General features: G+C 38.2%; 1 protein-coding gene across 1 annotated transcript in view; it reads right to left on the minus strand.

Annotated features, from left to right (window-relative positions):
• The window catches only part of STXBP5L (syntaxin binding protein 5L), a 176,529-nt gene that overhangs the window by 55,393 nt on the left and 102,706 nt on the right, over nucleotides 1-18,430 (minus strand). The window contains exons 10-15 of the mRNA XM_072422851.1: nucleotides 17,311-17,465; nucleotides 16,057-16,129; nucleotides 12,503-12,650; nucleotides 9,691-9,758; nucleotides 3,467-3,507; nucleotides 1,240-1,271 (exon numbers count right to left, since the gene is read on the minus strand). Coding sequence (XP_072278952.1) covers nucleotides 1,240-1,271; nucleotides 3,467-3,507; nucleotides 9,691-9,758; nucleotides 12,503-12,650; nucleotides 16,057-16,129; nucleotides 17,311-17,465 — 517 coding nt within the window. The remainder of the gene's footprint in view (nucleotides 1-1,239; nucleotides 1,272-3,466; nucleotides 3,508-9,690; nucleotides 9,759-12,502; nucleotides 12,651-16,056; nucleotides 16,130-17,310; nucleotides 17,466-18,430) is intronic.

Raw genomic sequence — 18,430 nt, forward strand, 5'->3', positions numbered from 1 at the left:
TAACCTATTGCACCAGACAATCTGGCTGTGAAAAAACAGTACAGAGATTCCGTGATGACCTCACTGGGTATAAAATATATGTTTATATTCAAAATGATATATATATATATATATATATATATATATATATATAAAACCAGGTTTTACCTTTCCCCTGTGTTATCACTGAGCTATGGGCAAATCTAAAACTTGTGCCAAACCTGCTTTCCCTATGTTGAGCTTGTCTCCTAAACCCTTGTGACCAGTTCTTCCTGATCACTGCTCACAGCATAAATCACAGATCTCAGCTTTACGTCTATGCTTGTGCAGATGCATGGTTAGCACAGGTGGTACAACGCTGTAGTATTGTACTGAATAAATTATTTGGTGATCAGACTGAGTGTTAGTTTAGCAGAAGTCTGTGTAAAATACACCATGACAGCAAAATACCCCACCTCTTAGATTGTAAGCTCTTTTGGACAGGAACTTCTCCTCCTCCTGTGTTATTGTTAGTATCTGTCTGTCATTAAATGTACAGGGCTGCGTAATATATTGGAGCTATATAAATACAGTTTATTCATAATAATAAAATAGTAGGCTTTAGCAAAAGCAGTGATTTCTCACATCACAACACTGCCTCTCACACACTGTATCAGCAGAAAAGCATTCCTAGGTGGACTGCATTTGCATATAGACCACCCTTAGGAAACAACCACCTAAGAAACTAGAAGGAAATAACTGAAAGGGAAGGACCAGGGCAGAACAAAAAGAGAGGAGTGGAGTGGATGATTCTTGTAAACCATCTAGGTTGGCTTTCGGATAAAACCCCTAATTGCTTTTTGGAAGTCTTGATGTGCAGGTAATTTTCACTGATCAAAGTTAAGCGTTAAGGGCCCTTTTACACTTTTTTGGGGCAGTTGGCAGCTCCTGAGAGCACAGCAAACTCAACTGGAGGTAGGCTGCAGGCCTGTGCAAAAAAATGGTTTTCAACCTTTACTATTCACTTGATTAGGAGAAGTTGGGACCATATGCTGCAGCTCACTCACCACAGATCTGAAAAAACCTTTACACCTTAAAATGACAGAATAATGAGCAACTTGTATGAAGAAGCACAAAGGACCAAGACCCTCACCTTGACTATGGTTGTTTATACAAAGCATTCTTGGCTTTGGGTGTAAACAATTCATTACACAGCAGCGTCCATGAGGCAGCACAGATGAGTCAATGCATTCAACACCACTGTACAACTTGTTATCTTACTTTATCAATTTCCTTCTCTGATTGCGGAAAGACTAGGAAATAAAAGATCCAGTGATGCGCAAAGATTGAGTTCTCTTGGACAATGAAGTAAGTGATGCATACAGAGTGCTCGGGGTGAAGGGAACGAGTCAAACAGGAAGTCAAGGTCTGTCACCTCTGGCTGGGCTATTTCTGGTGCTGCGGATCAGCGGAGGGCTCATCGTCTGGAAGTGATTTTTGCTGCTCCATGCAGCTGTGCTTCAATTGACCAATGAAGTGAGTCAACATCTCTGGGACATGTTGTAACCTAACCGAGGGAATAACTGCTGCTCGTTCAGAACCATTCCGCTGCAATCCACCATTCTTATCTGGGCCAGATGTTATCGGATAACTAAGATATGATATGTCTAAATGAATTACATCTGCACTATACCACTGCAGAGATGGGTGCTGTTTTGTGTTAGGGCGGCTATGCCTATAATGTCACTTTAATTATGAATGTTACCAGCAACAGCAGTGCAGAGGAGGCGTATTTACATAATTAAGCAGAATAGAGACACATTTCCAAGTTAATGTAAAAACAACCTACAGATTCAGAATGTGCGGATGATCCGGAGGGAATTAAGGATAATTTGTATAAAAAGAGGTACACATTTCCTAATTGTATCTTTATTATTATTAATATTATTATTAATAATAAACAGGATTTGAAAAGCACCAACATATTATGCAGCGCTGTACATTAGATAGGGGTTGCAAATGACAGACAGATACAGACAGTGACACAGGAGGAGGAAAGGAACCTGCCCTGAAGAGCTTACAATCTAGTAGGTCGGGGAATTATGGCACCATAAGAAGAGTGATTTGGAATGATGGGTGAGTAGTGAGGATTTTTAAAGACAGAAGAAGACGGGAGGGCCACCTTGGAAAAATGGGTTTTGAGTGCTCTTTTAAATGAGCAGAAAGTAGGAGAAAGCTGAAAAGGACTAGGAAGACCATTCCAGAGAGTCGGACAACTCTAGAAAAGTGTTGGAGCCGTGCGTGTGATAAGGTTATGAGTGAGGAAGTCATTAGTAGGTCATTGGAGAAGAGAGGAGAGCAACTAGGGGAGTATTTTTCTATCAGGTCAGAAAGGTAAGTGGGACAAGAACTATGGAGGGATTTGTGTATCAGGTAGGTAAGTGGGACAAGAACTGTGGAGGGATTTGAAGTCAAAGTACAGGAGCACATAACCATATATCGTGTGCCCAAGCCACTTCCATAAGTGCATAGTGTGACTGGTTTGGTGTAAAGGTACCTAAGAGTCCTGCACAGAGCCCAGAAGAGTGGAAGATGTTAGAGCCACAGAGGGGTCAACTCTAAATTCATGGCCAAGGGATAAGGGCAACACCATATAAATGGTAAATAATATAGGTGTGGTGGTCAGAAGTTTACACATTTACATTTGGGGCTGTACTGGGAGAGACAAAAAGCAACAAATATTTAAAAATGCTTCTTTTCCAGTGGAGTATGGAAAGATTTATATTTATGTCTGTGTACTTGTTGCACATGTTTCCTTACTTCCTGTCGGGTGAAACCATTTTTATAGAGACAGTGAATGTGGAATAATCTCCTAAATTGAATCCAAGATAGCAGAGAAAAACAAAAAAAGTATATAGGAGGAAATCAATACTACTGGGTATTAGTTTGTTGGTTACAGTATATTAAACCAGATAGAGGAGCACAATGGCTAAGATTGGTAAGGTTGCTTCAACAAAATTCAGGGTGTCCCTCTGACTAAAAGATGAAGGGTTCTCTAGAATGCACATAAAAGTCTCAGGAGAGGACAGACTAAGATTATAGGAATACATAATGGTTTATTAGTTGTATTTGTTTATTACAAAGAAGCATATGACGGCCAATGGGGCTTAATTCAATAAAGTTCCCCAAGACTGTAGAAGGTTTTCCTTGGGTGATCCAGCAAACCTGCAATGGATCTGGTCCAGGATTGAAAACATTTGCCAAATAATAGTAAATTTAAAGAAATCTGGAAGCTGGATTACTTCGATTCCCCCATAATAATCTATATTCTCCAGTCTTGGAAAGCCCTAAATCAGGCCTTGTCTTGAGAACTATAAAAATTCCCCTTTATCAGTACTTGAGGTAGTAGATGAGCTAGTTGCCAAATGCTTTAAAATGCATGCTACTTTAACAAGTCTTCTGTTGCTTACCGCTTTATAGCAGCCCAAATTTTATCATTGATACTTACTGGCAGAGGCATCCCAGAACTTGACCGATCCATCTGCATGTCTGGGAATAGAATGTAAATAATGGTAAATTTAAAGGAATATCGCAAGGCATGGTATTGTAATAAAGGTATTGAATATTAATGAATATAGAAATACTGCACAGTTCAAAACAATTACGCAGGGTCAAATAAGTACTGGTCAGGATTTAGTCATGCAGATTACACAGGGAAATCACTGATCTCTCTGTGATCTACTAGATCTGTGACCAGACCATGTTCTCCCTGTGTAATCTGCAGGACTATTACTTGGGGACCCGCATTTTTTAATTTAACAATGAACCCCAGTACTGAAGTTTCCATACATGAATTATTATTTTGTTTAAATTATTTACAATCAATATTTTCCAAAAATTGTTAAAAAAAATAGAATATTAGCTCCATATTATTCTTTGATAAAAAGTCCATGTGATAATGAGACATTGTGGTGCCATTTATTCCGAGTGGCACCACACTATATTTAGGAAATAAATAGCATGTGTCAGATTTCTATCCCCTCTGGTGTGTTGGTAGCCCTTTTATTTTGATGGGCTACCTTAACACAACACATGTTAATGAACTGTATAAAGTGTGATAACACAACACACCAAGATGGACAGGTGTGAATGGGCTCCTAGTACACCCTAATTAGTTTATTATTAACTCATTCACTCCCTTAGTATTTGTAATTATTTGTAAGATTGTATGTAAACGTTTTTGCAGTAGTACATGTTTGTGGTATAACATTTTTGAAATAATGCTCTGTATCATAAACATAAATCTTTATAAGAAATATAGATTATAATCTTTACAAATCACAAAGTAAACCTTACAGTTAAGCCTGATTATTGTGTGTAGTAAACATTTTGGCTACTTCTTTCGTAATAATTTCTTCATCCTCTTTCCATAGCTTTTAAGCTTTCCATTCCTATATTCATACTGATTGATCATGGTGTGTGCAAGCAAACTTTGGCACCCTTGTAAATGTTATAGCTATGCATGTGAGTTCAGCCTGGCTTTTGGAGATAGCAGAAATGTTTGGGATGATACTACATGTATGTGTACCTCTAATTGTCTACTCTTTTTTCCTGCAACAGTTAACACCTCACCACCTAAATCTAAATGTGAAACAGATATTTCTGTGTTTGGTGGATTCTGGAAAGTGAAACCAACAGTTTGTATCTAAAGTGCATTTTCTGGTAAATCAGGTGTTCGAGATCTGCACATCTGACAGGACAAATAGTTCCATTTTTTTAAATCTGTTTTATATTGGGGACAATGCTACTGCCAAATATTAGATGTAATTCAGCCATATATTTTTAAATAGTGTATTTAGTATCCAATTGTTCACAAACTGAATATGAGGTATCACCACTTTCACTGTCTTCATTCCTTCCCTGCCTAAACTTTATTCCATAGAGAACTATTTGCTTACCAATAATTGTATTTAAAATAAAAAAATGGGGTACATCAAATAAATTTTTGTCATAAACAGTAAAGCAAAATAATACAAGGGCCATGAAACATAAATAACCAGTTTAAAAGAATCAGAGATTGCAGGTTCTCCCCATGTTTGTGTGGGTTTCCTCCAGGTTATTATTATACAGTATTTATATAGCACCATCATATTACACAGTGCTGTACAAAGTCCATAGTCATGACACTAACTGGCCCTCAAAGGGGCTCACAATCTACCATAGCCATATGTCATTAATGTAATCTAAGGTCAATTTTTTTTTGGGGGGGGGGGAAAATAACCTAACTGCAGGTTTTTGGGATGAAACCCACACAGACATGGGGAGAACCTGCAAACTCCATGCAGATAGTACCCTGGCCAGGATTCAAACCTGGGACCTAGTGCTACAAAGGCCAGAGTGCTAACCACTGAGCCACTGCGCTCCCACAATCCAAAAGAACATGCAGTTAGGTTAATTGGCTTCCCCCCAATATTGACCTTACACTGTAATAATGACAAATGACTATAGTAGGGACATTGTGGGCCGCTTTGAGGGACAGCTAGTCACATGACTATGGGCTTTGTACAGCGCTGCATAATATGTCAGCGCTATATAAATACTGTGTAATAATAATAATATTAATATTATTAAGTTAGAAGACTGTGCTTGCAATACAGAGATAAGGTGATAAAAGAAAAGGAGAAAATGTGCCAAAGCATGAAATAAAACAATTTAAACGTAGTATCATTTGTATGTGAAGACTACAAGAATATTGGAAATATATAAATTAAATATTGTAGGTGTAACTTTCAATGTTCATAGCATTAGAGGGGAAGGGACACATTTATAAAGAGAGAAAGGGGGAGAAAAAGAGAGAAAAAGAGAAAGAAAGGAAACATGGAAATCATGTATTTCAAACAACACCATCCACTGGACCCTGCTTTTTTTTTCCAATGTGTGTCACCTACGTGATTCTCCAGAGATGAAACAGGTTGGAGGAGGAGCAGGATCTGGTGAAGTTTTTGTTTAAATGCATGGTTACCCGTAAGAAAACCAAAGGAAAATTAAGAAAGGAAAAAAGGAAGAATTATTTAGGGATGATTTGGCTTTTATTTTCAGTTGGTGCATATGGGATAATGACAGGTCCTCTGCACCCATGGCTGGTGGTAAATGTCTATTTGGATTGGGTATCTTTTACTGTTTCTGTGCACACTTAGTAGTGTTAATATGGTTCCATGTTACAATCAGAACTTACATGATGTATCCAGTCACTTTTATATCTACCAAGTGTAGCAGATGTTTTGGGCCTGATTTATTATCCAAGGCTAGAGAGGATACACTTTCATCAGTGAAGCTGAGTGATACAGCAAACTTTGAATGGATTTTATAAAAGTAATTTGCTATTTGTTATTGATTGATTGTAATTGATTCTGGACCAGATCATTTCCAGGTTTGCTGGATCACTCAACTTCAGCGATGAAAGTGTATCCTCTCCAGCCTTGGATAGCTTTAATAAATCAGGTTTTTTGCCTAAACAATTTATTCCATTTGTATGCATTTCGGCAGGCCTTCACACTCTATATAATAGCTGTTAGATCTAAAGAAGAATGTACAACTAAGGTGTTGCATTTGTATGACTAGATTAGAAACACAAACAGCTTAAACTAGGTAAATACAATGGGCCTAATTTATTAAAGCTCCCCAAGGCTGCAGAGGATACAATTTTATCAGTGAACATGGGTGATCCAGCAAACCTGGAATGGATCTGGTCTAGGATTGAAAACATTTGCTAACAAACAGCAAGTAACTTTTAAGAAATCTACTAGAGGTTTGCTAGATCACCCAGGTTTATTACTGAAAGTGTATCTTCTCCAGCCTTGGAGAGCTTTAATAAATCAATGTGTGAATCCATTTGTGGCTCTCCCATCAGAAGAAACACAAAAAGCAAAACAAGAAACAAAACACCTTATCTAATCACAGGTTAAAGAAGTGCTTCAAGCAGTTTTAAATTCTTTTTATTTATCCATTGTGGAGCTGGACATATTTTAGTTGTTCCATTGCTGCATCCACCAACTCTCAGCATTGATAACGCCACACAATCCTGTACATAATAACTGAGACCTCTGCTTTTATTGAATTATTAAAAGCAGGTTTAAATGGTTTTCTCTTGATGACTAACAATGCTTACATTTTTCATTTGCTGTATTGGGTACACGTAAGGTTGGCAGCTGCCTTAAATGACCCTGGTGCTTAAAGTAGACCTAGTCTTAGGCAACCTTATTCTTCATTCAGAGCGAAACAGGTCAGCTGTGAATGAAATAGCGCTTACTGTAGGCATTCTGCAGCTGCGCTTTTGCCTTGGCCCAATTTTTAATTTGTTACGCAGTGCTATGTAGATATGAAGCAGCAAGCAGTTCTTCCAGTTCCAAGACCCACCCCTCTGACACAATTAATGTAGTCCAGTAATTAAAAGCAGGTGCAGGTGGGACATACATTAACAAACACTTGACAGATATGTGTAACAAAATAAGAGCACAGGGGCCAAGGCACCACCACATGCTGCGATGATCTGCTTAGAATTTATAGTTCTCTTTTTATATAATAATTTATCATAATAAACCATGCTAATGAATCTGTTTTGTACAGCAAAACTTTGGATATGAAAAAGTCATCATTAATTATTTAGGGGGTTTGAGGTAAAATATACTTTCCCCCTGCTGCAGCTTCTCTTGCCTCCTGGCTGTCAAATTGACAGCTGCTAATTGCCTTGCATTACACATGAGGAGCAGCTGTCAAATTAATTTTGCGTAAAATATTACTTGGTAAAATTCTGCACGTCATTAGATAAATAAAATTTAAGAATTTATTATTTCACTGTATTTACTATTTCATTTGACTGTAGATCAAAGCTGTAAATGTCAGAATGTCACCTACAGACAGCTGCAGCTCAAGAAACCTCTAGGAATCTCTGGATGAACTTTTGTTGAGATTGGCTGATTCATAGCATAGCATTGTTTAATTGTTTTGGGCAGTCCAAGGCTCAGTGTGTAACCTCACAATATTATTGAGAAAAAGGTGTAAAACCTTGTCTGACGGAATATAATGTTAAACAACCTCGCATTTATTCTCATTGCATCCCAGACCTATACAGAGGAATCTTCCTTCTATATTTTGGGGAACTGCTCTCCTTACATACTTCAGCCTGATCTATTGGGCATTGAATTATCCTGGTGTATTTGACTCTTTTTTGTGTATAAACAATCATTCCCAGATGAAATGGATTTTATCTGCAAAACGTGTTAGATATAATAGGATTGATATTCAACACGTACTATAGGCTGTTGTATGTTATGTAACTAATTGTACCTATAATGTAATCATTATCGATTAAGTTAGTGTAAGGAACTTACCCGCCCTGCGAGCCTGCGGTGTCCCTGGGGTTCCCAGCCACAGAGGGAGACCCCTCAGTAGCAAGCAGCATAACCAAGGCTGCTCCTCTGCTCACAGCTTGTCTGTCTCTGCAGGCGGAGGGATCCGCCCTGGACTAATTACTGATCAGCCAGGCAGCAGCCCTTGCATCCCTTTGAATGTGGTTCCTGCTCCCAGCACTAAAGTAGTGCACGTCCTAGGGGTACTGTGGGAAGAGGTGCGCGTGTTACCATGCGTCCCTCTTGTACCCCCGAGGGCGTGGCACTCGGCTGCTTCGCCCCAGGGCGGGACATAGTTAGTTTGAATTCCCTGCGGCCAATCAGCTGCAGGGGATTTACTCAGTCTCCCATCAGACAGTGCCAGGTGGCGCAAGGTGATTGGTCATCCTGGCTATTTAAGGAGAGCCTGTCCATCGCCCCATTGCCCGCTATAGCCTCTGTTAACACAGTGTGCTTGGGTGTGTCTCTATGTGGTTTAAAGTTTATCTGTTTGTCATTACCTTAGTGACCTGGTCTGAAACTCACCTTGCTTGAACTCTGCCAGCCCTGACCTCGGATTGTTACTGACCATTCTGCTTGCTGCCTGCCCTGACTTCGGATTGTTCTTGACCTGCATTTGCCTTATCCTCCTGTACTTCGCTTTATTGGACTTAACCCTTGCTGTGCTGTATGATATTGAATAAAGCCTGATTTAAGGGTATCTGGAGTTGGTCGTGGTTTGTGTGCCCAGGCGCATTACAGTTAGAGGATGGACAGTGAATTTTGATATCTGGAGGCACCAAATTTAGATTGTCATTTGTTTTTTTATCTTTTTAATATACATGAAACAATAAAATGATTTTATGTATGTGTAGACTTATATGTGCTCTCCCATAAAACCCATGTTTTTCGGTAAATTAGGTATGTTGGTAACAATGTAATTTTATGCGATTGGCAAACAATTTTTCTATTTATAACCCCCTATTTTATACTCCACATCATGCCTCTAGACCAGTGTTTCTCAACCAGGATTCCTCCTGGTTCCTTGAGTTAAGAGCAATTTGCACCTCTGAGGTCAGTTTAAGTGTCACCAATGATCTTTTTGGCTATCTGTAAGGGTGACATTCTTCCCACTGATTACCAAGATAAAATGTTGTATGCTGGGTATATAGTAATTATAGCACAGGTTATCTGAAGTCCTGAAACCTATTTAAAGGGTCTGCCATATTAAAACGTTCAAGAAAGGCTGCTGGATTATGGTAAGGGAACAGTCTCTGCAATCATAAATATACAAAAATATGAAATTGTTTTGTGTGATTTCACTAAAAAGCCGTGTATTCCTTACCCTGTAATGATAATTTCTGGGTAGGCTGTAGTTCCAAGGTTCCATATGCCTCCTGTTAGCGGCCATTCCTGTACAGAATAGAATGGAATGGAAGATCAGTATATTGCTTGGATGTAATATTTCCTGCTTTTCCATTATCACTCCAGCTATGTATAGTTTTTAGTTATCTACACTAAGTACATGCTGTGCTTTCTGCTCAGTGGTGATGGACAGTGCCTGGGCTTTGCTGTATCTCTCCTTCATTCTCAGTGAACATTAATGGATCAGGTCTGAGCTACTGAAAACAATGGACACTCTGTGCAGCACACAAAATGATAGCATCACATATTACTGCTGCCTACTAGAAATACAGAAAAATTACCCTTTAAAGGGAAGATGTCTTTGTTTATATAGCATTAATTTATTTATTACAAACAAGACTATTATTTCACTTTTGGCATATTTGATGTAGCATAGCCCACTCTGGGTTGCAATTCACTGAAATGTTAGTGAATTTGTAATGTAATGTAATAATAAAATGTACTTTATTCGTTTGGGGTCATACATATTGCATTTTTATAACATTCATCACAGTATTCACAGAAAACTAAGGATTATCTAAAAAAAGAAGTTCACTTTGTCTAAAATCCTGAATGGTGCAGTAAGAAATAGGGGGAGTCAGTGATTTAAGCCTCTGACTCACTCAGTTGTGAAAATCTACTGAGCTTTGTAAACAATGGGCTTTTTGCAACAAAGATGCAAAGAAAACAAAAAAAAAAAGTAAAGAAAAGATTTGAATATAATACTGCATAATATTTAAATGCAAAATACACAATAACCTGGCAAAAAAGTAAATGTAAACCCCAGTTAAACTTTTATTACATATAAATATCCCCAAATGGCATATTTATTATTGCTGTTAGTCTAAGTTTAGTCTTAAAAATAATTATTCCTCACAATGTTTTAGAAAAATAACACTGGTCAACAAACATTTTCTTGCCAAACAGGTTAAAGTATTTTTAGGTTATGTTTGAGGTATAGATTCCAGGTATGATATTGGTTTTGCTAGATTGGCTCTAGTTTTTGAAATATTGTCTCTTGTCCTATAAACCGTTATTTTAACATCTGGTCTCAGACAGTTCTTTTCTTTTAGCCCGGATGCTAATAGTTCAGATGCTTGTTTTGACAGACTTCTGGTTTGATTCCAGAAGTCCATTGATTCCAGTTCAGTTCCATTGGTGGAACTGCTGGTTTGATGAAACATATTCACTTCATATTCACTGCTAACTCCTGGATTACACTCACTGTATATCCTCCATGTCAGGTACAGGAATATCAGGGAGTATACTGAACACTGGTATAGGAACATCAGCACCATGCGGCACAGGTCTTCTTGCTGATTCCAAATTAGGGTACTCCCACTTGTTTTTCTTGTAATGATTTAAACCTTTTACATTCACAGCACAAAAATAACAATCATTATGATGATTTCGTGGGCTTTCGTCATACCATAGGTACACCAAATTTCAAACTTTTTAGTTTTCCACTGACATAGACACACTACACAAGTTTTGCATACCATATGGGGAGCCCAATTCTTATCTTGGGGTCCCAGTTTAATACCAAAATATGCAAGATATGCTTGTTTCACAAATTCTGTAATGTTTCTTCTCTGTTTTTGCTGAGAAAATTCACCACAAATGTAACAAAATACATTAGGGTAATTTAAACAACTTATTCTTGAAGAACTCTTATTTCTGTAAAAAAAGAAAATGTATGAATAAAAACAAGGCAAATGAAACTTTCATGGAAATAATGCTACATTTATTAAATAAAATGCAAAACATTGGTGTAAATAAAGATTGATAATATTATGCTGTGTTAACATTTGTTGTTGGTAAAATCGTCTATTCCGATTCCTGTATCACAGGAACTAGAGCCAATTCAATGAAACATGTCATTTCTGGATTCAGCAGACCAGAAATACACTAAATATATTGAAAAATCCTTGTTGTTCAGCTGTGTAAGATATAAAACAAATCATAGGTTTATAAATTAAAAAAAAACAGCAACAAGATCTTTTCAGATACAATAACTAAAATATACAGCTTTATTAGTACAAATAAACACAGAACACAGAATTTATCAACAGTTACACATGTGACCATCATCATTACCAACACTGTCTATGAAAAACGTGTTACTCGCATGACTGTTCATCAGGAGAAACACCTGCTTATGTGTCAACGCCATATGTAATCCATCGTATATTTAAGCTTGGTCACCAACATTAGAAGCATCAATGCTTTATGTGAGACAGGAGCATCCATGAAACCATGCAGAATTATCTAGAGCTGTATAATATATTGGCTCTATGCTGAGATGTAAAACCCTCTATGCACAGACTACATGCACCAAAGATCAACAGAGAGCAGTCCTGAATGCTCCTCTCCTACACAAATCACCTATATTTCTATGGTTTGAGACATAGCTTGGATATATGATGAATTATATATGGTTTTTGATACATAAACAGGTGTTTCTCCTGATGAAGCAAGTCATGCAGAATGCGTAGAGGAACATGTTATGTATGGACAGTGTTGGTAATGATAAAGGTCACATGTGTAACACGTGTGGAAACATCTGTTTCTATTATGAATTGTGTACTGATAAAACTATAAATCTTAGATATTGTACCTGAAAAGTCCAATATTGTGTATATGTATAGGGGTATAAAGAGTTTTAAATTTTATTATTACAAGACCTAATCACCACCATTTATGTCTCTCAGCCATGTCAGATCCTTTATTCACTTGCTCTCCTTGCATATTACCTTGTTGCTGTATCCTTGCTTTTTGTGCTTTGCTCCAACAGAATATAGAACTGGAGTCAGGTCAGGGGGACAGTCTGCAAAATACTCTGTACAGGTCACAGGAGATTCATGGATATCCATGGAGTAAGGGTTCTCAAAGATTGGAAAACTGACAGAAAGGGTAAGTTGGTTAGTTAAGGTGTAGAAAGGATATAGGAATTAACACTGACATCATTTTACTCACAGCCAAACTCCACGCAGATGCTCAAAAAAATGAAAATGGATATTGAACTAAAGTTTGGGCCACTTCCTGCTTTCTGTAACTCATATCACTATGCCTTACAGCAAGATATTGGGAACATTTAAGATTACAAACCTTACAAGAAGATACCCCGCTCTGTGCACAAGTACATTAACAGCTTTGCCAGAAGAACCATTCGCCTAGGTGAGCTTTGTTTTGTTTTAGTTTTCTTACTTAATGCTTTTCTCCAGTGTGTTTTCCCCAAGTCTTCTAGTAATTAATTCACTTTATACCAGTTTTTACTTACTTTTTAAAATGTATTCTTACATATCCTACAGTGAAACAGTATTATTACCCATTATCAATGAGTCCCACCATCCCTTTCCCAAGAACTAATGAGCTGTGCTCATTATAAGGGGCTTCCACTATCCCTGCACCCAGTTCCTAGACTGTACACCTACTGTGTCTATTATGAGGGGGTCCCGCTATTCCTGAGCAGAGCTCCTAGGTCCGTACACCTGCTGTGACCCATATGAAGGACTTCTGCTATTTCTGCACTGAATTCCAAGGTCTGCACATCTGTTTTCAGATCTGCACACATATGAGGAGGAGATCTGGCCATTATGGGCTGCTTACTTTCACTTGGACTAGCACAGTTCCACCATAACCTGAGCACCTATTTTGTTGTATGGAATCTTTAAAAAAAAAGTTAGCTGTTTTTATCTGAGATCTATATATGGGTTTACAGTTTGATAAATGTATCCGTTCTACAAACCAGCGGCTCTGGGTGTACAGTGGGATAAATGGCTCTATTAGGATGTATCCGGTCTATAAACCACCAGCTCTGGGTGTACAGTGGGATAAATGTCTCTATATTAGGATGTATCCGGTCTATAAACTGGCGGCTCTGGGTGTAAAGTGGGATAAATGGCTCTCTATTAGGATGTATCTGGTCTAATATATATATTATGATGCACTAGAATGTTGTCAGCCCTACTCCGTTCTCTTCTGCTGGACCACAAACACCTTCCCCTCTCTTTAGCCATAACAAAAGTGGATGGTGTTTTATATTCTATCAAGCAAAGCTAGCAGGACTGTTCAGTATTGCAATGCAGCAGAGGGACTGTATTATCAGTTCACTACAGGACATTAGAAGCTCACAGAATCTCTTTAAGATATTTTCCTGTACTTCCAGTATTTATAAAGGGTAACGTCTGGGGAAATGTGTGTGTATTTTGCCTAGATATACTTGTGAAAGGTTATATAATGTATGTATTGAGTGACAGGATGTGACTATTGACCAAATGAACCAATCAGACTTTGATTCTTACTCTGTAATCTGCACAGGTAATAGGGAAGTTCAGTGTCTTTATCTGAGAATTATATTTAAAGCCTGAAAGCCTGAATGGTTTTTGTTTTTTAATAAAGTGGTTACATTTTTGGTCAGGTATTTATATCTGTATCTGACCACATTTGGAAGATTTTTCCTACTTCAAGTCCGGTTGACAATGATTGAAATAGGGTAATGCTTATCAAGGCAAAGTTAGTGATAAGAAAATATCTAACTTTTCCCTGTTTGTGTTCCGGTTGGTAAAGTTTCACTACTTCCTGTCTAGAAGAAGCAATCAGATGACACAGTACATTGACAAGTCCCCAGCATAAATCCGTCCCTTCAATTTGTGACACGTAAGGAGTGCATCCTATGGATGAGTAACTGCCGCTCCAACTAGACTTCCTCAATGGCGGGTTGTCAAGGTAACATCAGACAAGGGTTTTTTAAGAGTAAAATGGCTAGCAGAGTCATTAGGAATAACAGTGTGATTTTAGCATTATCAGTGTCAAGCAATTAATTTTATCAGGGAAAGGAGTCGGTAAATACGCAGAACCCCTAGCTGAAATGTTACCAATTATTTAGACAATTAATGTAATCTTTACAGAATCCCATTATTTTTTTCAGTTCATTCCCTTGACTGGGTAGGTCAATAATTTGTTTGCAAAGTGCTAGCGACTTAATTACACTCCGAAGCCTCGAGTTCCATGTCAGCCTGACACATCCTCCGAGACAACGGCTTAAACATAGCAAGCATACAAAGAGAAGCCCCCCGACTTAGCCGCTGGGTCACAGATGTGTAACGCAAAAGAGCTGCTGTTATCACTTCCATCATTATAAGGAAAGAAAAGACTGAAGTGCTTCAGAGACAATGCCTGTACCACCTAAACCCTACTACTCCATTATTATCATGGCTTCCATAACTCACACTAATGACATTAAACATGCTGGAAACAGCTGCAAGCCGACTCTTTGTATATTGTATCCGGTCTATAAACCGGCGGCTCTGGGTGTACAGTGGGATAAATGGCTCTCTATTAGGATGTATCCAGTTTATAAACCAGCAGCTCTGGGTGTACAGTTGGATAAACGGTTCTATTTGATATGTATCTGGTCAGTAAACCAGCAGCTATGAGTATATATCAGTAAAGAAAAAAAAAATATATATATACATAGCACATATCTGTAATACCCGCATGTTTTCCCATGTTTATTCCTGGAAAAGTAATGAATGTCCTGCTGTGACCAATATGAGGGACTTCCGCTATTTTTGCACTGAACTCCAAGGTCTGCACACTTGTCATTATGTGAGGAGAAGGCTATTATGGGCTGCTTAATTTCACTTGGACTTGCACAATTCCACCCTGAACACTTATTTGGTTGTATGACATATAGGAACATGTTAGCCCTCTTTATCTGAGATCTTTATATGGGTGTACAGTTGGATAAATGGCTCTATATTAGGATGTCTCCGGCCTATAAAACAGCGGCTCTGGCTGTACAGCTGGACGTCCAATTAGATCTTAGTTCTGAAAACTTTGCCCCTACTGCACTACAATTCAAAGAATGTTGTCATCCCTACTCTGTTCTCTTCTGCTCGACCACAAAACACCTTCCCCTCTCTTTAGCCATAACATTAGTGGATGGTGTTTTGTATTCCATCAAGCATAGCTATCAGGACTGCTCAGTATTGCAATGCAGCAGATGGACTAAATCATCAGTTCACTACAGGGCATTAGGAGCTACCTCAGCATTTGTAGATTATAAAATCAGGGGAAACGTGCATGCATTTTTCCAAGATATACTTGTAAAGGGGTATGTTATGTATGTAATGAGTGATAGGATGTGACTATTGACCAAACCAACCAATCAAATTTTGATTCTTATTCCACAATCTGCACAGGTAACAATAAGGAACGTATCTACCCATGACATTATTTGTGTTTATGATTCCATTGGTGGCTACTTGACAAGATAACGCAGGAAAAGCAATAAACATCTTACTTGCTTTGCGTAAGATCAACCACGATAAGGTCCCTCTCCATCAACACAGCCACGGCGTACGGTTCCTGGAATTCTAAGAGCAGAAACAAGTTAATTGAGTTTCCAGTTCTGGCTGTAATCAGAACTAAACTAATAAGGAAGAAATTCCTCATTTCAGATGTTTCTCTTCTTACACATTTTGAAAAAAAAAAACAAATAAAGGGCCACTCCATACAAGTCAGTTTTTTTTAAAGCCGGGGATGTTAAACTACCTAATAAAATCTATTCCTCTTAGGGATTGAGCATTCTGTAAAGGTAATGATCCCCTGTATTACCCATTAAAAAGGGTCATTTTTTCTATGAAAGTCAGTGGAAGAGGTGTGGAGTCACTGGTGAGGGGAGCAGAGCAAAGAATTTACTGTAGGGACGTGAAACGAAGTTGCTGTGTCACTGCTAGGAGGAGAAAAAGGGCAAGCTGAGCTGTTGAGTCACTTCTGGGAAAGAAAAAAAAGGGAGAGCTGAGCTGCTGAGTTACTGCTAGGAGGATATTAAAAGATAAACTGAATTGTTGAGTAATTGGGGCTGATTTATTAAAGCTCTCCAAGGCTGGGTGATCCAGCAAACCTGAAATGGATCTGGTCCATGATTGACAAAACTTTACAGATGAAAGTTTATCCTCTCCAGCTTTAGTGAACTTTAATAAATCAAGCTTATTGTTAGGTAAGGGACAGACCTACCCGGCCACTGCTTATAGATGGGGGGATCTGAGCTTATACTGGGAGGCAGAAACAGGTGAAGCTGAGCTGCTGAACTTACGGTGATAGGGTATTTACGTGAACCTGTCACTTTTACATAGTGGGCCTGATTTATTAAAGCTCTCCAAGGCTGGAGAGGATACACTTCATCAGTGATGCTGGGTGATACAGCAAACCTGGAATGGATTTCTTTGCTATTTGCTATCAAATGTTTTGAATCCTGGACCTGATCAATTCCAGGTTTCACTGATGAAAGTGTATCTTCTCCAGCCTTGGAGAGCTTCAATAAATCAGTCCCAGAAAGCCAGGTGTTACTTACATTGGATTTGTAATAGTTGTGTAGTGTTAGGGCAAACATATTTGGACATTAACTAAATCGATTATTTAGGTAAAAATGGGGATGTCTAGGTTCTTTATGGTCTTTAGCAATTTTACATAGACCTGCCCGCTGTATTATTGTTGTTTGAATCTAATATAGACATGCAAGACCATTTCCCAGCAAAAATCTCTTTTCTCTTACCGTTTGGATAGGGTGTTTCACAAAGAGTTAAAAAGTCGACAATGGGGTGATCCATCTCTAGAACGGTGATGGCCTTTCCGTGCATGATGGTCAGACTCGGTCTTCTGCTTGCTTTATCATAGGACAAGCCACCAGAGAATATGACAAACGGCTCACTACAATACAAGTCAAACACATTGCAGCTGTTTATACATGCAGCAAGACAGAGAGTGTGTGATATTAATGTCAGCTGCCTCAGGGCTCTATGTAATGAATTCTGGGATAAGCTATTGTTCTTATATATGAAATCTTGTTAGCATCTTTCACACATCTAATAATATTTTTAATCTGTTCCAAGGTCAGCCGCTTGACATGTTTAATGCAAAAATTGTACGTTGAGCCGTATATAGGACCATGCATACGTACTCACGTTGAACTCTGCAATAGAAACATAGAAATCTTATTGACGGCAGAGACTTCTCATGCTACGATTCATACACAATGGGTCTGATTTATTAAAGCTGGAGAGAATACACTTTTATCCGTGAAGCTGGGTAATCCAGCAAACCTGAATGTTTTGAATCCTGGACCAGATCTATTTCAGGTTTGCTGGATCACCCAGCTTCACTGGTGAAAGTGTTTCTTTCCCAGCCTTGGAGAGCTTTAATAAATCAGGCCCTATGTGAGGGCAGCTTTGAAGCCTGTCAATGGACAAAATAGGTGCTGACACTATTTAAACTCTACTCTACTCAGTAGATTCTATTGGAGTAAGATTACTGTGCTATGTCATGCTATAATACAGTCAGATATTGTTAATGGGCACATACCACCTACCTGGTAATCCTTTACCACTGAAGATATTTCCCTGTAACAGTGTGTTGTTGGAATTTACATTGTTAAGTTTGCTGACTATACTGTACTAGGTATACTTGGTGTTGAAGAAGCTATATTAGCGAAACGCTTTGAGAAACACATTTTTGTAAAACAATTGGTTAAAGTATTGTTTGCCATTGCACAATTTTATATATTTTGCATTTTTATTGTTTAATTATGTCTTAATTGATTGATTTAACTTTTATATTGTACCTTTAAAGTTTTACTGATTTGTATAGTGTTGTTGCATGATTAGAGGATGTGGTAC

The sequence above is a fragment of the Pyxicephalus adspersus genome, chromosome 1, assembly GCF_032062135.1.
Source record: "Pyxicephalus adspersus chromosome 1, UCB_Pads_2.0, whole genome shotgun sequence".
In the NCBI taxonomy this organism is placed as follows: domain Eukaryota; kingdom Metazoa; phylum Chordata; class Amphibia; order Anura; family Pyxicephalidae; genus Pyxicephalus; species Pyxicephalus adspersus.